The sequence below is a fragment of the Pseudopodoces humilis genome, chromosome 4, assembly GCF_049639895.1.
Source record: "Pseudopodoces humilis isolate 2021_Gansu_Grassland_sample_001 chromosome 4, ASM4963989v1, whole genome shotgun sequence".
Lineage (NCBI taxonomy): Eukaryota > Metazoa > Chordata > Aves > Passeriformes > Paridae > Pseudopodoces > Pseudopodoces humilis.
In genome coordinates, this window is record NC_142203.1 from 59,704,009 (window position 1) to 59,726,657 (window position 22,649).

Below are 22,649 nucleotides of genomic sequence, written 5' to 3' on the forward strand. Positions count from 1 at the left end.
GATGTCTGGGCTATATTCCTAACAGTCACCATTTTATGAACCTGACAGAAGCAAAAACACACTTGAAGAACTATGGAAGAAAATGGGCATAGAAAAAAATACCAAAAATACCTTTTTTTTTCACTCTAAGAAGAATTGAAAAAACTTGTACATGTTAAATTAATACCATGCACACATAAAGGTTTTCTAAATTATGTGTTTTGTCAGAAGACATGACAAGGAATAGAAAAAGCATGAACACAAGAGGTCTGAGAGAGCAAACACAAGAAAGCGAGATAGTGAGTTACTTTCCTGTAGTCTTTACCTGTTTTACAGCCATTAATGTCCCTGTTCCCACATCTTGAGCTTGGTAACAGGAAGAGAAAGCACCAAGACCAATTTGTTGACCTTTAAGCCATTCTACATCTTCTCTGTAATGGTGCTTTGCTTTGGTATGTCCAGGCAGGGTTTCTGGTGTCTGCAAATTAAATTCAAAATGAATTCCAAGTTTACTAATAAGCTTCTAAAATATCCAAGCTTATATGCCTCTCCTCTCCCTTACACTTCTTGAACTCCTTGTTATATAGGTGTCAGCTGAGATGAGAGCACTATTCTGTAATTCACATACTCTGTAACATGAAACAGAGCTTCCTCTGTGTTACTATGTGAAGGTGAAAGGCAAGATTCGAGGACACAAGTCGGAGCACAACTTTTTTTCTGTTCCTTGTCTCACATCTAGTTAAGGCTTTAGCTTGCACCCACAGTAAACAGAACCAAAATCAGGTTGTTTTCTATTTAATTTTTCCCTCCTATTTTATGCTTTACAAGTTGTTACCCCCAAGGACCACAAATAAAATATCCCTTTCTCTATTATTGTTTCTTGTGCTTTTTATTTGCATATATGTATTTTTTTTCTGACTAATAAAGTATCTCTCATCTTCTCTCAAGATAGGAGGAAAAGATCTTTTCCAATTCTTTCTTTTGAAAATTAGTTTGGTTTTGTGCAATTGCCTTCAAAGTAAATCAGTATGAGGACTCATTACAGTTCTACTCCTGCTTAAAATTTTTGGTTTTATTTCCCAGTTTCCCCAATTTTACACTTTCTTTTTTGTCACTTTAAATGTTGATACATGATAGTGTTTCTCTTGCAAACACTCTCTCTACATTTGTTAATAACGTGGAAGGATTCTCTTAGCACCTGCAAGTGGCAGACTGTTTATATTCAATTTCTTATGAAAGGGTTTTAAGCACCTTCAAGTTTTCTGTCACTTTTGAAATATAACAGCACTGCTTTATAATTTCAGTGACCCTCAGCTGAAACTTAACCTAAATTCTCATATGTATACTTACATCCTGCTGAATGATTATGATATCTTCACCATTTTCGACCTGTAGTTGGGGAATTACTGGCAAGGCATCTTGGGATGCTGACATTGCCATAGCAATAGCTAAAGCTTCCTCCTCTTCAGCTTCCATCTTTTCCTTGCATTTTTGATTATGATTTACATCATCTTTGTAAGTATCATCATTTTCTGCCTGCTCAGGAGAAAGAACTGCAACTTCAGACTTGAATGTAACTGTGCCATCACTCATTGGCATGGAAGCCTCAAGTAGGTCCTCAATACTGGAATTGAGCTCTGCATTAACATCCAACCGGCACTTTTCATCTACTGGCGTGAACACTGTCTCTTCACTTGGGATAACTGCACTGCTATTGCCATCACACTGTGAAATATCATTCAGGTCAAGTGTCATACTGCTTTTTAAGGTTTCTCCTTGCTTGTTCACATCACCTGGGACGGGTCGTGATGGCTTTGGCCTATGTACATGACTGGATGGCAATGGCCTGGCTTGAGTAAAAACTGGAGAAAGTTTCTCAGATTCTTTATTTTCAGAACAGTTTCGCTGAAACTGGAGAGAAAGTTTCCGCTGTGTTTGAGGAGAAGGTGAGGGGATTTTGCAGGGAACAAATCCCTGAGGTCTGAGTTTAGAGACATCTGTTACAGTGCCAGCTGGTACAGATGGGTTTGATGGAGACAGAAGTGTTGGGAATAGTGACTGGGAATGACTGGATGAGGGAGAAGAGTTCACACACTGACTGTGGGGTTTTCCTTTTGTTTGAATGGCTGGTTTTGGTTGCTCAGTGGTTACTGATGAAACAGGAAGTCCCATAGCAAGGCCAGCTAGCATCTCAGAAATGTCGTCTGGACTGGCACTCAGTTTTCTGTCACTTAAACCTTTCCCACTCTTCCCTGATAACTGAACAGTATTATTAGGAGTATTATTTTCTGTAGTTTCTGGAGAGTTATCTGGCACAGGTAGCTGTAAAAAGTCTTCATGTCGGCATTCCCCAGAGTGCATTTCTTCCATGCCTAGTTGAATAGCTTCTGCAATTTCCATTTCATCTGCTATTGCCATCAGACGTCGACGCATCCTTGCATAATGAGTTGAGCTTGTCATACTCAACATATCTAACAGCTTTACAAAAATATGGGGTGCTCTTGCTACCATTCTTGCTGCACTCAAAAATACTCTCCGTGACAGTTTGCCAACTATTGAGTGGGAATTGTCAATTGACTGCAAGGCGAAAGTTAAAAGGGAGAGAAGTTTCTTATACCTAAAAAAAGAAAAGAGGTCTTATATACACTGATATGCTCTAGTTAACTAATACCATTTCAAGATAATGTATTTAGTTGTCACTTCTGAAGTAGGAAGGAGATTTATTGTTGCACTGGTGTTTCAAAAATGCTTCACAGGTCAGAAGTTTTTAAGATGACAACTATTTACTCTGTAAAGTAAGCACACTTTGCATAGAAATATATGTTATTTGTTTACAGGAATTAGAACAACTATTTTTATGAAATCACCACCAACAAATTCAACTACAAAGAGCAACATATGCATAGTACAAACAAGTACCTGTCAACTACGGTATCAGCCTGCAAGACATCCCCACAGACAATGTGGGGATAAAATTCACCAGGAAATTCCAATAGCAGTCTGTCTATTAGACAAAGTCGCCCCAGCAGTGCTTGCCAATTGCTAGATTCAATTTCATTTCCAAGAATACAATTTAAGACGTAATCAACACCTCCAATACCAATGGATCCTGTAAAAAAGTTGATAAAATGAAGATTAGGTATTATGTTCACATCCTACACAAAGAACTGTATCATACAGAATTACTCATAGTTTGCCCAAATTAGTCCCCTTCCAAATTGTTGAGAGGAATACTGTTCTCTTTGCTATGCTTGTACTTGATAAATTTCAGCATTATTTACTTGTAATTATAATTGTATATGAAGAGTTATTATTACCAGATTTAAGTATTTCTCTCCCAACTGCCAGCTCGCCTGCTTGACCTTTACACATCTCCAATAGTGTTGAGACTGAAAGTTGACTTGTTCGACTGTAAGAAAGTGGAACCAAAAAAAAAAAGAACTCCTTTAGCAAATGCTTTCAAGGAAAAACATATATTTATATATGTTTTTATAAATAATTATAACATATTTATGTTTTATAAATATTATTTATATTTTATATTTAAAAAATCATCAGCTAGCAATTACGTGTAAAATTATTTCACATCACTTTATTCCACTCTTTGTAAGCTACCAGTTGTTGTGACATTTTTACAAGGAGACTTCCAGAAATGTAACGTCTATCACTAATATACAAACAAAACCCCAAACTGCCTTGTTCTCTTGCAAAATGTGGCCAAATGCATAAAACCAGTTCTGTGGTTAATTTATGAATAATTTCACTATTAACTTTAGATATTCTCTTGCTAGACTGTTGCTGTGGGATCTCTAGCTGCAGTTTCAGAAAAAATGCTGCTTAGAAACTAAACCTCCAGAAACAAAACTCAAGCTGGTGAAGTTCTGCATCTAGTTTACACCACAGGAGAAGAAATGGCTGGTCTGGCAGAACAAACAGGGTAGCCTATGATAGGAAGACTCAAACCAAGGGCAATTCACCCTACATAGCCATTTCCTATCATTACACTCTGAATTGAAAATCACAAATGTTATGTTGCTGCTATTACTTCATAGCAAAGATGTGTAACAATTTCTGCTGAAGTATTAAGAATACTGAGAAGTACTTGCTAATAGCTCTAAGGAGAGTCACAAGAATTAGACCAAAGCAATAGGAACAGAAATGGAAAGGATGGGTTCATTAGTGTACCTAACATCTTCCTTTACTTTAAGTGGGGGGAAGCCCTTATGAAAACAAAGTATACAATCATTTGCCTTCAAAATCTACCTATTTCAAGCCATAAGTTTGCCAGCAGCAGTTAGGCTAGCAAAACAATGATATATATCTACAATCCACACATTTTATTTTAACACCAGCTAATTACACATGAATAGCAACAAATGAAGCTTTAAGATATTTCAATAACAATCCAAAATGAAATTCATGAGACATCATACCTGTTAGCATCTGCACATTTAACTAATATTGTCTCTACAACTGGCTTGAGAAGTCGCTGTAGTTTAGTCCTCTCTGCCAAAGTATGACAGGGAGTGTACACTAGCATGGCTCTTAAAGTTTTCTAAGAGAAAGGAAAAAAACAGTACATATGAAATCCAACTAGCTACACAATTTTTACTTTTTTAAAGAGACGTAAATAAGCATTAAAGAGTTGTAAATTCAGTTCTACATAAATTGTGTTCAAAATGTCAGTGAAATGTTCAAAGGATGAATAGCTTACTACATATTCACTGCTAGAGTTAGTCAATTCCTCTTTGAGAGTAAAAAGACATACAAATACTATCAATACGTAGCACTGCGACAAGTGCCAGTGAAATTATGTCCTTTCACTTATGATGAGTATTTTGATCATCCTACTTTCAAAGGATAGTTAAAAGTCATCAGTGGTGCTCAACAGTTACTAGGATTCCTGATTTCACATATCTTCTCCAATTCCCTCCCTCTTCAAATATGAAGTAACTATGAAATTAGTAGAATACAACAAGTAAACAATTACTTACTAAAGCAGCAACATACACTTTGTAGACAGGGTCAGCACAGACCATGGACAGCACACTGCAGCAGGATTCCACCACCACATCTCCTGAGATAGTGGTCTGAGACGACCCACTAGCTGCTCCCAGAGCTCCAGCACTTGTGTTGTTTCCATTGCTGCTTCCAGAGTTTCCAGTACTTTCACCGTTAGCCAGTAATAGAGCACCACTAACATCATGGGAAAGACGTCTAAGTGCCATCTCTCGTATATTCCAGTTTCGAGAAAACAAGCAGCCAACTAGCTCCATCCCAAATACCTGCCGAGGAAGAAAGCAACATTACAGGAGTCAAAATGAGTAATGCTCCAACTTAAGTACCTGACAAGAGCAATCAAAAAGAGGAAAGATACTTCTAGTTAAAAATCACCAAGGCTGACAGCAAAAATATGTCTGAAGTTACAGTGTCTTTAAAAAGTTTCTGTGATAGTAAAAACTCTATTTAGAGAATTTTACATATTAAGTATGAAGTTGGTTTCCAGACATTGATATTAACAGTCCTGAAATCAAGGTCTGTCTATGTCAGATAAAAATAATGGCTAAAATAAAGGAAATGTAAGTTATCTTATTTTTAAGTGTGTGACCCCATGTTCAGATGAATCCACCTTTACACTCAAAAGGCTATTAGGTCTTTTACAAAATACAATTACCTGAATCCACGGCTCAGCTGAATCTTTATATGTAGAAGGGATCTGCTGGACTCCAAAATGAGTAAGGTTAAAATTGCTATCTTGAGTTCTTCTCTGTGATCCAACTGCAGACTGCTGCTGAGATTGTTGCTGAACCACACGGAGAACAGAAGAATCCACGGGGCTTGGCAATTCATGACTACAGATCAAGAACACAGATTAACAAATTAAACATCTGAGGTAAATAATTCAGCATATTCAGAAATATCAATTAAATATCCAGAAATAGATAGTTTATTATAACCAACTGAATCCTCACCTATAGAAATCATGAGATCTCCACTTAGATCTACAAAGTGGACAGATGAGTGGCTCTCTGTTTCTTCTGCATTCTTCTGCCCCTAGAATACAGCAACAGGATCATATGCACTTAAGTTTTACAGTATACAAAAACATAAGATGGCATAACTATTCTAAGTTTTACTGAAGAACATTAGTTTTATAATTAATACTTCTGAACTGAACCACTTGCAACAGTCTGGGCATTAAAATATAGGTGCTTAAATATTTTTTTCTGCATGAAGAAATGCTTCACTTCAGTACTATGATTAACATTTTAAGTTATGAACTGAAATTCTGGTCCTTTTGTACTCAAATATAGAAAAACCTTATTTGTTAATGAAAACTGTAAATATTTATATACTTTATTTGATGTATTATATGAACATACTTCATAATTAATTATATAATCCTAGCTAGCATTAGATGACTTTTATGCATTCTAATGACAAGTCACAAGGAGCTGAAAGCCCATTCCTAACATTGTTCTAATAGGACATAATCTTTTCACTCAGATAAGAGAGGCTTAAACCTCTAGACCTGCAGGTAACTTCTCTATCAAAGCACTGAATTACACACTTGATTTGTGAATAACTGATAAAGTAAGGTGTATCAATAGTACATGAATGATACCAAATTTTCAGAGTTACAGTCATCATTTACGAGCAGATTTCCAGTTTTTTTATTGAACATAAAGCAATAAACCTGAAACCATACTGAACTATAGTACTTTTGCAGATTTAGAGTCCCTAGAACTTGACAAAACAAGGATAACATACATATTGACATGCAGTGGTGGTGTAATTTGTTCCTGCAGCCATCTTCACACACAGTTAGACTCTCTTCATCCAGCATGCCTAACAAACAAATGGGGCACATCTGTTCTTCTTCATCCTTCATACTATAAAGAGAGACATTTGTAATTGTAGAAGAGGCATATCAGAATTCAGAACAGGCTTTAACAGTGAAAAAATATTAACTTCCAGTTCGGAACAATCACTTCTGGATAACTACAGGCTATTCGTGAATAATTCTCCTAAACCTTGGTCTGAGTAAGTAAGCAACTAGATTTTTAGAAGCACCGAGTACAGACAACACTTTGTTGAAATGAAAGGGAAAGTCACAAAACGCATGACATCTTTTCAAACTAGGTCAGATACCAATTAGAGATTGAAAGGCCCAGCTTTGGGCACTTAACATTTCCTTCTCTAAGGCTTCTTTAAACAAACCATCCTTAACTTTTTAATTTATCATTTGGGTTTGAAAAACTAAGGAATTTTTGTATTTTGAAAATTACCTACATTCTTTTTCATCAAATTCCTTTCAAAGTATGGAGTCACAAGGCAGTCTTCAGCTCTTTAAAAGAAACTGCATATATTCTTTGATGAACATAGTAAAACTCAAAAAATAAAGAACTACTCAAGAATTTTCTGCCACTAACAGAAACTGATGGAATAGATTCACATGAACACTAACATACATGTCCCACACAGATATTTAAAAAAACTCCTATTTTCCCTTTTTTGCTTGCTGTTTCTATTTTATTTTTCTCCACTTTAATTTTTAAATGGATATAACCAGAGATTTACCAAAAAATTGCTTCTAAACTTATACATTCAATGAAAAGCACACATTTTTAATCTTCTGCAATATTGTTTAAATGTGAAAAACTCTAATTACCCATTGCAAAAAATTTAAGTTACAGTTGGTGTGATTCAAAAACTTTGCAGACACCATTCGTTTGTTCACCAACAATATATTTTTAAAATAAAATTAATTTGCACATGCATTCTTTCTATACACATGCATTCCTTTCTATTTCTCTGCAAATGTTTGCAAAGCCATTTATTCCTTGGAAAAATGCATTAAAGTAAGCTTACAATGAAAAATAATTTTACACACGTGTGTGTGTGTGTATATATATATATATAAATTAGAAACTCATTTTTTAAGAATTAGCAGTAAGCAAAACGTAACTGCGAGTCACAGGAATTATCAGAACTGAGTAAATTTCTATCTCAAATGAATCTGATGCTCAGTGTTCCTCAATACCTATACCATACATATTTAGACTTGCACAAAACAAGACAAAAGTGATAACTAATGCAGAAAAGTTCACAATCCTATGGAAAAAAAAAAATTCCTACATGAAGTATCAACATAAAAGGAACTGGCTTGCCAGAAAAGTAGTTCCAGAGTAATTATACATTTAACAACTTTATTTTTGCAACTTATTTACAGTGACACAATTTGGAATAGTAAGTAAAAGATGAAGTGAAATTAAAGTCACAATCTGTATATCAGAATTATAAACCTGTCTGAATATATTCATCTTACTATATGCTCATTGTCACAAAGTAACATATCAAGCAAGGTACTCCTTAAGTTAGATTCCACTTCACATAAAACAAAGCCTCATTTATGGTAGCCATTTTTGGTCTAACCTCTCTAAATGATGTACAGTTTACCCATTAAATAATGCAAGCACAAATAATTTGTTTAAAAAATTAATCAGTATCTTTTCAAAACCATAGAAAGAACGTACAGAAGAACTCAAGTAGAAGTAGTCAGGGAAAAAATAATGGAAGAATAACACATCACTTGAAATTCACAGAGAAGGCATTAATTCATAGACAAGGCATAACTAATGTGTTAATAGCTCTCTTAAAATAATTTAATCACCCTTTTAAAAACATATGTTTGCTTCTGTTTTTATATTTATGTGTTTATATAGAGTACCTTTACCTAAATATTTTTCAGTGTATTGTCCAAGGCACAAGCAGGACAGGAGACAAAAAAAAAAAATCATGTTTATTCTTTTGTTAATGTTTGTACAAATGCAGTATTTAAAAAAATGCACACAATAGGCTTCCAAAGTTTATATATGCTTCAGTCTTGCACTCAAGATTTCAAAAGTTTGTTTCACAAAATTAATAAAGGGTCAAAAAAAATCTTTTCACAACTCTATTTAACATTTTCCAAAAAGAAGTTACAAAACAAATATGCCCACTTGGTACCACAGTGACTAATGTATGCTTGACTTGATTGCTTGCAAATGCAGAGACTTAATGTGGCTTGAAATGAAAGTAGCTTTGAACAAAAAGAATGTAGGTGATTCTGAATAAAGCTTGTAATTCCTTTTAAAAATACTAACCTGTTTTCTGAACTAGATGTAGAAGTACTAGATGATGACAATGTATGAGAATTTGACATGCGTGAGACAAACTTCTGGATGGTGTTACGAGATGGAGCTTTGATCCTTGAGCTACGCCTACTGTGATATTTCTGGAACAAACTCTCAACCTAACATCAGAAAAAGATAGCAACAGTCTTATTTATGCTATGAATATCTTGTAATTAAAAGTCACATTACCGAAGTGTAAACTACTGCTAACAGGAAAAATCTTCGCCTTTACAATAATGCATTAGCAGTAGCAGCAGCAATTTCAGAAGTCTTACTACTAAAAAGATCACAAGAAACATTTTACACCAAAAACTTATCTGCTTATTGAAAATAACTAACAGCCCTAACTATACACGATTACTTCAAAATACCCACATTTTTTCTTCCTTTTAGCAAATCAGTAAGACAGATCTATAAATTTTAATATAAAATCCCACAAGTTGAATGACTCACTAAACTACAGCTCTCTCTATTTAGGCAGTTATGTCTTATATTTGCAGGTATTTTTTTCCATTTACAGAACTCCTGAGACTGAATTAAAGATATCATTATAAACATATATTCTTGTTGCTTTGAAATCCAACAGTTTTCAGCATTTTTAAGAGAGTGTCCTAAAGACATCATTGAATGTTTTCTAGATCATCATTACATCTGTAAGAAATTGATTACCTCAAAGTTCTTCAGCGTCTTTCTCCAGAGCATTGGGTCAGAGGGTTCAAGTTGAAAGACCCTCAGCATAACAAACAGCAGATGAATACAAAATGTCCCGCGGCCACAGCTACAAGTCTGCAAAGAAAAGTATATGCTAAGGTTCTACTGACTTGGTATTTTTTTTCCACATTTAAGTGTATCATAGAACATATCCACCCCCAACAAAAAATTATTTCATAGATAGGCATAAATGTCCTCTTGCCTAGCCTTACAAAAAAAGAGAATTCCTAAAATATTATTCAGAAATGCATACATGAAAGCATAAAATTACAACACCAGTTTTCAATTTGTTTTCTCCCCACTTCCCCTTTATTATTTAAATCAACTGAAGCTATTTTTAAGCTTCATACTGGAAGGAATTTATGCATATAATCATAAATCCACAACATGACATCAATCAAACTTCTTTTGCTTCTGTTTACCCAACCTGGATGTGTCCCAATACAGCATCACACAGTACCAAGAAAGCCTATGAAAAGGATCTCATTATGGTATTAATGAAATTATCACACTATTTAAGGGAATTCTGTCATGTGTTTGTCATTTATATACATCCTGTGACTAGAGGAATTAAGGGGCCGAATTTTAGCGAATATGTAAGACATGTAATTCAGAGACACTTCTAGGAATAAGTCTTTTTTTCTTTTAAGAAAGAATCTGCAGACAAACCTCATTTACAAATTACAAACTGATTTTGGTATTACATGAGTACAGATTACACTTTTAAACATTACTTTATAGAACCGTGATCATCAATTGAACTAGTCTGGCTTTGAACAATTTTCCAAGATTAACTATGAACTGATAAAAGCTATAGACAAGACAAAAATGTTCCCTACCTGAGGCCCAATAAATACTCTGTATTTATTATCAGGGCTGTCACCTCCAATTAAGAAAGAGTTGGGTCCTATCTGCTGGAGCAAGTACAGCCTGGCTCTCATCACTTTGTTGACACGGCGATTTGTCTCCTCAGGGCTGTATGGAGAGAAGCCATCTGGAGACGGGGCTCGTCGAGGTGGTGTTATCCGTCCACTCTGAAACTACAGAAGTGCCTCCGTCATGAGCATTCAAAGGACAGAAAAATGTTTAAATAGGTACGGTTTATTTATTTATTTATAGAGTACGAGTCCCCAAAATCTACTACTAATGGAACTACTACAATCTCTTAGGCTATATGATTTAAAAGGATTACATTTCTCCCATGCCCAAAACTCAAGGGCAGAAGAAAATCGAAATTCTGTAGCTGAAACTTGTCTGACATTGGGACACAAAAAGGAGTCTTTCAAATTGCTTCTTATTTTCATTTCATCATTGTTGCATTACCATATTACTACTGAGTTATCAAATATAATTAAATCCAAAGATAAACAGAGACTTATTAATCAATAAAACATATTATTCTATAAGGCTCTAATGCTAGTATACTTAATAAATGAAAAAATGCTATGACTACAGTTTACAAAATAGAATACAAGTCCAACAAAGATCAAAAGTTTAAGAAAATTCCAAAGAAAAAGGAAAGATACAGCTTTCTCCCTTTTCAGCCATGAAAACAACTTTAAGATGAGGATGCTTTTGGGGTTTTTTAATATTGTTTCCCCATAATCAAAAATCAATGGCGCAAACCTTTTATGAAGATTGTCTCATTTAAATTCTTCACATTTCTAACATTATGAGATGCATTAATGGTTCGATCCCATTTCAGATCTTCTGATTTTATTTGCATACATTGAACTTCATGTTAGGATGAAAGTTAATAATGAATTCACTGTCCATCATATAGGTAAAATATAAATTCAATTTTTACTGTTTTTAATGTGGAAAGTTAATATAAAACAAAAAACCCCAACCAAGTAAAAACGGTTGTTTTTGGTTTTTTAATTTCAATTTCAATTTGTTTTTTTAATTTAAATTTCTCTTGTCAAGAGGAAAGGGCCAGTGCTGCTGTGCTGTGACTTGTGATACTTGTCTCTAGTTCAGAAGAATGGAATTCAGAAATAAAACATATTTTAACTGATGCTGGAAAAACTTGTTTAGAACAACAGGAAAATAAAATCAATTAGATCTTATGTATCTTCTAATTGTACTGTGAATTGCACTGTGAATTTATCTGTTGATGAACATTTTTACAACAAACTACCATGTTAGATATTATTGCTCAAAATATACTGTTGATCTTCTTTAATGAAACCAGTTACTGTTGCACAAAACATTCTATTCTAGGGGTTCCCTAGAATGCAGTGATAGTGATTTTAGACTTCTAATAATGTACATACACAAGTCTTCCCTAATGTGTACATAAAGATAAGCTCTGAAATAAAGGATCACAACAGCATACCAGTAAGACTTTTCTACAGAAATTTTAATCCCTTCTAGAGTCCTATCCTTAATGGAACATACCTGCCCCGAGAACTGACAGGCAGAAGAAACAGTTATAAATAAACAAAAACAACAACAAAGCAAACAAAAAACCCAACAAAAAACAAATAAAAAGAAGACAAAACAAAAAGCCCATCAACAAAAAAACTCCCAGCACTTCCTTCACACTAATCAAGCTAAGAGAACATACATATATTCATGACTGAGTATCTACAGTTCTTCATTTACTTCCTAGCAATAACAGATGAAAGCAGGACTGAAGGAAAGAGAAAACACACATGATAATACTACATGAGGTATGTATGTCACTCAAGTGATAACCTGTAATAACTTCTTTGTATCAGCATCTTGCTCTACAGAGGGAGGACCAATTGCGCTATAAGCAAAACACTGTAGAATATACCCATATTGAATATAACATCACAGCTTGAAACTTACAGGCACTGGAGATACCCTTTTTCTTCTAACACCTGGTGACTCAGATTTAACTGTCCTAGCAGATGATGAAGAGGAACTGCTAGGAGAAGGACTACGTCTTCCTTTCTGTGTAGGTGAAGAAGCAGTGTTTTGTCCTTCAGCTTGAGGATCTAGAGAGAGTTTGTTCATTTCTGATCCATCTACTTTTCCAGGGATAGGTTTCACCACCTTGCAGGAATTAAACCACATGTTAAAATTATTAATTGGTAATTTTACATTGAAGCAAAGCAAATTAATCAATTATTCTTTTGTTGTAATTAAGCTATTATACAGATATCCAAGTATTCCTTAGGCCAGACTACTAAGACCTAAGAGGGATTAGCTTACTGATCTATATGCAATACAAAAGCAAGAATCTTTCTTCCAGTCCATTTGTGCAGCCTATGTTAGTTGTGGCAGCAAATGATTTGATTCTCAAAGTATAATTCTACATATATACCACAAAAAATAGCAGTTTCCCCACCTGGACAGTAGAAGCCAAAATAACTTTCTTCTCTACAGGTACTGTTCTTATTAAAAGCTATAATACTGTATCCATCCATTCTACATGGTACCAGCTGAAAAATACCAGGGCTATTTCTTCAGCACAACACTGTTGCAAAATAAAGACTTCAAACTTGGAGGTAATCCAGCGAAAGTAAGTGTGCTGTTCTTTGTAAAAACCACTCACTTTTTTTGTCTGCCATACAAGTAAAATAGCTACACCACGTCTGGTGTCTGAGGTAACGACTGTGCATGCACAATGTGGGTAGAAGGGGTGCTCAAGCAAAGGGAGTACATACACAACAGTGCTTTGTTGCATGAACACTTAATTTTAAATTGGCACTGACAACTGGAATATTTCAAGACAGCTTTCAGCTTTCTGCCAGCCAGACCTACATAATGCACAGGAAGAGTAACATCTCTGGGAATCAAATTAAAAAGAGTCACATTGGGAAGATGCAGTTTTAGTTCCACATTTCTCAATGTTTCAGAGGCCTGACTTAACATTGGAAGGAAGCTCCAAGCAACACCTCAAATATACAGAGCAGATCTCTCCTAGAAAGTTCCAGCAGTCTCTTTAAGACAAAAACTTAAAGGACCTTTCCCTTCTCAGCGTAGGAAGGGATATCTAGACTCAGTGCCCAGTTACAAAAGTGAACAGGATAAAAGAGAAATATAAAGGGCAGTGAAAACCCTTCTTCCCCTCCTACCAATTACAGTAATGCTTCTCCTTGTCTAGAAGATCAAAATGCAAATTCATGTACTTATGGACAAACTACTTGTGCTTGAAAACATCAAAAATGTCAAATTATAGTAATTGAGAATCTGGAGTGTCAAATGTTGTATTAACACACTCAGATACCTCAAGGGAAGTGGGCTGAGTAAATACTTTCAAGCTATTCAGTAACCCAAAAGCATTTAAATTTTTTAAGTCAAAATTGTGTTATTTGACCCTTTGAGGTACTGGGGTTTGGTGCTCTTGTAGGTATTTTCAGTGTTATTTCTCCCAACAGAAGCTTCTTATTTCTGTTCCAGAAAAGCTGTCTCCAAACACTTGCCTACTGCAACAGATGATCTTAACTTTACATTAGTGGAGTCCCATTACATGGGAGTCACATCAACCAATGCAACTACATTCATAGGTAATAGCTATTAATTAACTAGCATTATGCTGAATAGAACTGGAACTACTCTTAAAATATTTCAGGCTTGATCTACCTACATTTTCTTAAAAGCTCTTCCAAGACATTTATGCCAAAGCACTACCCAAAAGGCTAACAGAAGGCTGTCATGCACACTTGAGCAGAGCTGAGAGCTGCCTGAAGGAACATCCGAGTTTGGGTCTGCGCCTGGCTTTAGCCGGTTTTCCCTGGTGAGCAGCGGCTCCCTGGGTTGCTGCCGCTGGAGGGCAGCAGTGCCGCAGCCGTGCGTGCGGCTCACAGAGCAGCACCGCGATAACGCCTCTGCTTAAAAATAAACAGCAACAGTCGCGGGACATTTCAGAAAGTCAGCCACGCTGTCCTGTTACAAACACCGCGTAGGAAATGGACAGGTAACGGACAGGAGCACCATAATTAAGAGTAGAGAAATTGTTAAGACAGAAAGGTTTCTAACAGAAAGACATTTAAGTGATTTTTATTTGTGATAGCTGTTACAGATACTGTCCTTCCATCCAGTGCCACTTACCACAGGGCCTCTCCTGCTTCTTCTTTCCAGCCATTCATGCTTCCAAGCTGGCATACACGTTGCCTTGAGTTTCTCCCTGATCATGCGCTCTTCTGGGCGGTCATCCATCTTCTGCAACCCCCTAAGGGTTTCTTTATTCTCCATGTCACGACTACAGCAAAGAAAAAAGTCATAAACACAATTAATTTCAGTTAAAGTATAATGCCACAGGATTCTTAAACTTTGTGCCACCCTATTCTCTCTCTCCTTACAATGCAGCTGCTAAGACATTATTTCCACCAGACTGCAAGAAGCCTTTCAAGAGTTATAACTAATATGTTATTCTGCCATTTGAAGCAGAATACCTGTTTAGAGGGATAGTTCTTTAAAATGTGTCCACTGCTTGTAGAACTGAACACCCCGTAAAAACTAATATCTTGGCAAATATAAAGCCAATACAAAAATTACCCTCTAAGTAATGTCATGCCATTCTTCAAAGGTTTCACAAGTGTTGCAATGGTTCATGCATTCCTTGGCAATTCAAAGCTTGCAATCTCCATTTTCAAATAACTGACAAAATTAATATAAATTAAAGATGAAAATTTCCCATAATCATAAGATGCACAAGCATTAAACTATGTACCAAGTGCCTCTTCATATATTAACTCTGCTCAAAGAAAGAACTTGTAAACTAATACACAGTAAGTATCAGAGAATAATAAAATGGCCTGGGTTGGAAGAACCCTTAAAGATCATCTAGTTCTGACTCTGTCACTGTGGGCAGGAACACCTCCCACTAGACCCCAACCAACCTGGCCTAAAGTATATTTAAACTAGACACAAGTCACAAAATTGAGGCTAGTAGCCTTCTGAGCTCTTTCCAAGTGATTAATAACTCAAGAGCTCTTAAAGTCAGCTATAATAAGAGCAAAATTCACAGCAAGTTCTTTTCTGTAAAATGAAAACTTAATCCATCTGGGCTTATATTTTTTCACCTACAGCAAAGTAGTTCCTTGTGATTGCTGGCAAGAACAAAAAAGCAAAAAACACTGTTAGACACCGAGAAACAAATATGAACAGTCTGGAAGATTTCCTGATTCTGTTGAGCTATCTGCTAAATCACCAAGAAAACCACATTCTTAACCAGCAGCACATGATTCCCACCCATCTTCTTGAAGCCAGAGCTCTTCAAAAATAAGCAAGCTTTATTAAGCCAACTGTCAGAATGAGATTTTATTCCAAAAATAAAATCACAACTTAAAGAGGAAGACTATATAATAATTTAGCAACAACCACTGCTTTCTTCCATGCAATCTCAGCTTTTAAAACATTTAACCATACAGTCACAACTGCATTTATGTACTGTATGATGACCTAAAAATATATTCCCTGAAATATGCATTGCAATAAAATGATGTTAAAATTACAATTCCTATCTTCAGCAGCACTGTATTACTAAGGTCATTTATCACAAATTTGTACTTTAAAGAAAATGAAAAGTTTTTGCAGGTCAGAAGAAGAGTAGTTATTTTTCTTCTTCTTTCATTGTAGAGACAAAGGAAACGAAGGATTTTGAGGCAGGAAATAATTCTTCCTGTTAAGTGCTGAAACGTAATAAGCAGATGAAAAGAAAATATATTTTCTTTAAAGCTAACTTCTACTGTTAATAACTAATTTTAGATATGCTGAACTGTGTGATTCTAATTATTAAGGACTTAAAAATGTTTATAAGAAGAAACACAATCCACCTAAGAATGAATGCTTTTTCAGAGGTTTAGCACTCATGCTTGCCTAATTCTAAAAGTAATGCAAATGAATTCCATAACATTGCCTGCTAGATACAGAGACAAAAGTAGTGACAATTAATGAAAAACAAAGATATAGCAGTAGGTAGAGTCCAAATGAAAAACTTGCCTGTAAGTTTCAAATGCTAAATAAACCACTGTGTAAGAAGAGTCAACTCTTTTTTTCCTCAGTCAAAAAAAATTTTTCCTCAGTCAAAAAAAATCTGTTCAAAGACAAAAAGTATTTGATAAGAACAGCACAGCTCTGAAGTAATATAGGTGCAAGTTAAAATATAATTACTCTATTTTTTACAGTAGTTATTTCATGGCATGAACTCTAAATATGTGCATGAAATATCTCAGTTGCATGAATACTTCATATACTAGATAGAAAACACCACGCCAACAGGGAAAGAACGACACAGTATTTCATTTGTTCATATAACCATGATTAATTTCCCAACTGATATAAAAAAAGTCTTTTAGAGGCCCTTGGACTTGAATTCATGAACAATGTAATACAACAGTAGAGGCTTCACAATCTCTACTTGTTCTCTAAAAAGCAGAAGCAGCTATCCTCCTCTCATGTGACAGCTAAACCGATCTACTCTTGTCTGCACAAAGAACTCTTGTGCTTTCTCTACACGCAGGTGGGAAAGACCAACTGTGTCTGAAAGCTTTTGCTTAGTAAATCAGTTCTCTTATGCAGAATTTAAGTTGTATGTCTGTCTGTCTATCTATCTATCATCAAAACAACTTCATATTTTAACTCAAGCCTTGGCTAAAATATCCATTAGAATATTCATGTCTGCTAGGTCTGTGGAAAAAATACTTTTCCTGTGACTGCACCAAGCTCCTACAAAACTGCAAGATGCTCTCACCTTGTGACCCTGAACGTGCAGGGTTTGGGGTTTTTTGTTTGTTTGTTTGTTTTGTTTTGCTTTTTACATCTATTACATCTACAATTCTCCCTCATCTATTCCAGGCAAGCTGAAGTTTATCTACACAGCAATGTCTAGTGTCTGTAGACCACTGTATCTCAGCACAAAATAAAAACAAGAAATCCAGAGCAAATTCCACCAAGGAATTCATCCTGCAGTGTATGGAGTATTTTGATCTTCATAGAGTAGCATGTATTTGTGATAGCCACATACTTAAGTGACTCTCAGGTGGTGTTTTATTTGAATCACAGTGCAAAGCTAATGAGTAAGCGAAAAACAAACCTCAGAGAACATGTTTCGACCAGGGGAGCCTTACATTTCTAAACAGCCCACTCCTCTGAAGCAAGGATTTTGCTCTTAAATATTTCAGTTTCCCATGAGTCAAACAAAAAAGGATAGAAGACACTTTTTTGGGATAAATTTTAACTTTTAAATTTTGCTTCCCTCCCCCTTAAGGCAACTCCAAGTATCTTCTGAATTCTTTGTATTGGTATTTCCAAACCAACTGACACCAGCTCTTGTGTTGTCAAGAAGTACCAAAGAAATGGCTCTAAATTGAGTTCTGGAGTACTGAGCAAGGTCAACAGTGTGATGAATACTGGAGTTTAATGCATAAGATCACTGATCTGCACTTTAATAATTCCATCATTCACACTGGATTATTTGCTTCATGAGCTACAAAACTCGATCTGTTAAGATTAACACACTGCATGGAAAAAATCTACTGCAACATCTTATGAAGCAGAGAAGGCAAAATGTCCTTAATTTCTATGTCTTAATTTTGAAGACTTGTGAGCAGCTATTGAGTAGCTAGATTACTAACAGCTTATTTTCTGTGGATCAATGATTCAGTATTTTATAATAAAGTATGCAGTACATGTGCTATTTTAGTGAACTGTGGTGAAATACACAAGCAAACTTTACTTCTAATAGCTTAGTGAATACTAATTCTCTGCAAGTATTTTTCTTACAAAGGTATATAATGTTATATGAAAGCTCAACTGTAGCTCTGGTTCATTTCCAAATTGGACATTGCTTACATTGTACTTCTCAACAGTTAATTGTCTTGGCTTCTCTGCTATCTTATATGGGTAAAAAAAGACTTTAGCCAACAGCCAGACTGGACCACATTTTATTAGCAGCAGGAAGAAAGGAAAAAGGCAAGCTCTGAAATAGGAGTCAATGCAGCAAGAAGGGTAAGTTCTATTTGCTATATCCACACGTACCCAGTCATAGCGAGGAAAAAGTTATTGGCTGGTGAGTTGTTTGTTTTTGGTTTTTTTCCTTTTAAACATTCACCTGATGCAATTTAGCAAAAGTAACTTGTATATGAGCAGTGGTCAAACCATGGGGAACCACAAGAAGCATCATGAACAAAAGTGGTCACAAAGCAGCTATGTCAAAGTTAGCAACAGGTTTGATGCAAGAGCACTGGATGAGAAAGAACAAATACAGAGACATTATATTATAATCTGTTCAATACAAATGCCATCTACTATAACAATCAAAACTGGAAGTGACCTTAGATGGGATATCAAGATCTCACTTATAGGATCTTAAGCAAGAGTTAAGAATATGGTCACCCAGCTAAATGCAACCAAAGCGTCAGCAGGTCCCAAGAACACCAAGCTAATTGGCCAGCTGGCCAGGAGGCATGGCACATAGAAGCAGTGGTCAATGTGAGCAACAGGGACAAAAGAGTTAGCTATTCCCTGAATTGAGAGAACTACCTAACATACTAATAGTTGAGGAGGTCAGCTACTAGTATGTTAGGTAACTTCTTGCCACTAACAGTTCCAGTAGTGCTCACAGTTTCTCTTTTGCCATTAACTACTTCTTATGAAATCAAGATCAGTAATGAAAAACAGAGCAAGATGGATGTTCCTTCTCTTGCTGATTCACCATTGCTTACGTCTATCATCTAACCATATATACCCATTCTAACAAAGCAAAAATTAGGTATGGCACATACTATGAAAACTTTCACAGGGAACTTTCTCAACCTGGAAATAAATGGCAGCAACTGGCACTTAACAACAGAATTGAATGTGCTACTTCCTAGAGACAAAGGTACATGGCTTCCTAAAATAGTTACAGAGATTTTAGCTGAATGTTATAGAAGTGTGAAATTTAGATGTATTATTCTGTTAAGAGTACTCCCTTGAAGGCTGGTATGTCAAAAGGTGAAATTGTCAAAGAATATTTCACTGCTAACAGGACAACATTTACAATCAAAGCTCCAACTGCACAGACTGAGCCATCCCCTTCAGTGGAACCTCACAGGCCCTGGCCAGGAAGGACCATCCTTCCTGTGAGCCTCAGTGAGGAAGGCTCAGAACTCCAAAGACAGATGTCAAAACATACAGAGGTAGATTTCCCGCACAAATTTTCTAGTTCCTATGAAGTCAAACTCACCTATGTAAAACACTTGTTTTATTTCTTGCTCTGAAACCACCTAGCTAATCCTTTGAGATATATTACTCAGTAGCCACAGAAAATAAATCCTCCTATGAAACAAGAAATGACAGCCTCTATTTGCAATAGATGCTTGCTATGAAGCTAATAAAATGGGCTTCTCTCCTGTGTATTTCTTAAAAAAGCTATCAGACATCTCACAGCAGTATTACAGTAAGTTCTTATGCTCTCTTTCTATCATTATTTAGTCAGCCAGTTGCAGTCGTTCTTATGCTCTCTTTCTATCATTATTTAATCAGCCACTTGCAGTCCAGATGGATCAGGGTTTACACACAGGTGTTTTCAAGATGTGAAAAGCAGTAGTAACATTACATGATCTCTCAGACTCTACACTTTCATACTAAATGCTTTAGAGAGAGAATTTGGTACTTTATCTCTAAAACCTTTAAAGTTTATGCCATTATTGAGCAGAATTTTTAGAACTTACAGGAGGTAGATAATTTATATTGATACAAGAGACCCAAGGGTAATTATAATTGTGTTGTTTAATTATTTCAATTATGAGTTTTGCTTAATATACCCAAAATGAGTTTATAAAGGTTCATACATTTATTACTATATGACAAATTTCAACATCCTAGCAGACAGCAGAACCCAGATGCCCAGTTCATGTTACTCCAACTGAAGAGAACATGTTAGTCCTGTCCCCATTGTGGTGCAACACAGTACTGGGCTTTACTTCAAAAACAGCTGTAATGTCATTACAAAGACTGAAAAGGAGTGCTCACTGACAGCTTTATGATTAGTTCATCTGTACCAGGTTATAGGATCTCAAGCATACATGTTAGGAATTCCTTCCCCCAGTTTAGACCAGAGTCATCCAGCTCTTACAGAAGTATAAGAACAAATTCTCACTTGTCACATATCATGTTCCTTTTTTAACAGAATCAAATTTTTCATTTCTAGAATGAAGTTTGATCTCTTAGGCACCAAACTCATTTTTGCCTCAGATTCATCAAGGCTATCCTGGATCAAATTAGGAGTACTAGTTGAAATGGGATTGGCCAACACATAGAAAAGATCAGGTCAGAGCAGATATGGCCCTTGCTGATGCAGAAGTCTGAAGTCATTAACAGAAAGATCTGAATTAAAGGTAGAGTAAAACCCAAAATACAAGTCCTTAGAAAAGTTCTCACTGGAAATTATTTTTATATGTCCACGTGTCAGGTACATATCCTACTGTTTCAAGTGTCTGTCCTATTTTTTAAAGATAAAATTTCATATTGTTTATTAGGCGACTGTCACAGAAGAGTAAAATATCTCCACACATAAAGCACAAGATTAAGAGTTTCTCAGCAAATTTTACGTCCCTGTCTCCAGTAAAGAACATCAGATATTTCATACAAAAAAAATTATGCTTTGAATCAGCTTAAGGTACTAGGGTTAAGCAGATAAACCTGCACACTACATACTCCACATTCAGTAAGAATGGTGGAAATATGATAGGATACAAACAAGTAACTTGGACAAGATAAGCTACACAATTTAAAAGCTACAAGCTACTAAATGATTGCCGTATAGTTATAAATGAGAAAAAATTTAGAATGTCTTGGCCCTGTTCAAAATGGCAGAATTTTCAGCAGATACCAAATGTTCAGAGATTACTGCTGGAAAGTTCTTTCAGAATATGTTCATATGCAAAATATGTTCATAAAAATAAAGAGTGAAACAAAGCAAATGAGAGAAACTGAAGGCTTATATATATGTTATTTCTAGAAAATAAACATATCCTCTACAAATTTTAGGTCTTAATGACTGGTTAGTCTGACCTCACAGAAGGAGACCAGAGATGCAGAAAGAAATTTAACAGGACTTCTCCTGCTCCACTCTGAAGAATGAGCTGACTGACATGCCTTCATGATAATCATTATTTCTCACCAGGGTTATATTTGTTTCTTAGCATACACTGCTGACAATTACAAGCAATTAATATTGTTATCAATTAGTTGTACTGAAGTAGCAATTAGGCGTCATGAAGCAAGCCCCTAGTATTCTAAGCATCCCAATTTGCTTTTTTTTTAAAACTTATGTTTTGTTATTTGGTGCTCATTTTTTAAAGTTAAAGCTTTATTTTCCCCCCTCTTTTTGTATTTCTTGTCTACATACTTATCAGTCCAAATCACACTGAGTATTTGTATCATTAGTAAAATATCATGATATAGAAACAGTAAGCCATACTAAACAGGCACTGAACTTGCTAAAGAGAGATATGTCTTGCTCACTGATAGTCAGAGACTCATTTGAAAAGACCTTGTACTCTGAAGATTGATGCATACACTGAATTCTGATCAAAGGCCAAAGTGGACTAAATGTTTCCATAGAGATTTCTGACTGTCACAAAAAGTTTTACTACAATGCAGGAATAACATAAAAAATTCCTTGCAAGCCTATTCTGAGTAACTGCTGGGTAAAAAATATACAACCCCAGCAACCCTGAAGCACTTATGGTAGATATATATATTGAAGAGCGCTGTACCTTCTATCAGCAGAGAGCCACAGGGGAACTGGCTCTCACCATGAAGATCCAGATTTAGGTTCTGTAGATCCTTAATGCTCACATATGCAGTGGCTTTGCAGGT

The 22,649-nt window shown here is 35.6% G+C and overlaps 1 protein-coding gene across 2 annotated transcripts in view; it reads right to left on the bottom strand.

Annotated features, from left to right (window-relative positions):
• MAP3K1 (mitogen-activated protein kinase kinase kinase 1) overlaps positions 1–22,649 on the bottom strand; it is a 58,748-nt gene that overhangs the window by 8,665 nt on the left and 27,434 nt on the right. For both annotated transcript variants that reach the window (XM_088054430.1, XM_014261182.2), the window contains exons 2-15: positions 14,892–15,042; positions 12,684–12,890; positions 10,706–10,906; positions 9,825–9,941; positions 9,126–9,274; positions 6,751–6,872; positions 5,952–6,033; positions 5,654–5,831; positions 4,974–5,264; positions 4,413–4,534; positions 3,297–3,388; positions 2,899–3,088; positions 1,330–2,596; positions 305–457 (exon numbers count right to left, since the gene is read on the bottom strand). In XM_088054430.1, coding sequence (XP_087910556.1) covers positions 305–457; positions 1,330–2,596; positions 2,899–3,088; positions 3,297–3,388; positions 4,413–4,534; positions 4,974–5,264; positions 5,654–5,831; positions 5,952–6,033; positions 6,751–6,872; positions 9,126–9,274; positions 9,825–9,941; positions 10,706–10,906; positions 12,684–12,890; positions 14,892–15,035 — 3,315 coding nt within the window. In that variant the 5' untranslated portion in view covers positions 15,036–15,042. The remainder of the gene's footprint in view (positions 1–304; positions 458–1,329; positions 2,597–2,898; positions 3,089–3,296; positions 3,389–4,412; positions 4,535–4,973; positions 5,265–5,653; positions 5,832–5,951; positions 6,034–6,750; positions 6,873–9,125; positions 9,275–9,824; positions 9,942–10,705; positions 10,907–12,683; positions 12,891–14,891; positions 15,043–22,649) is intronic.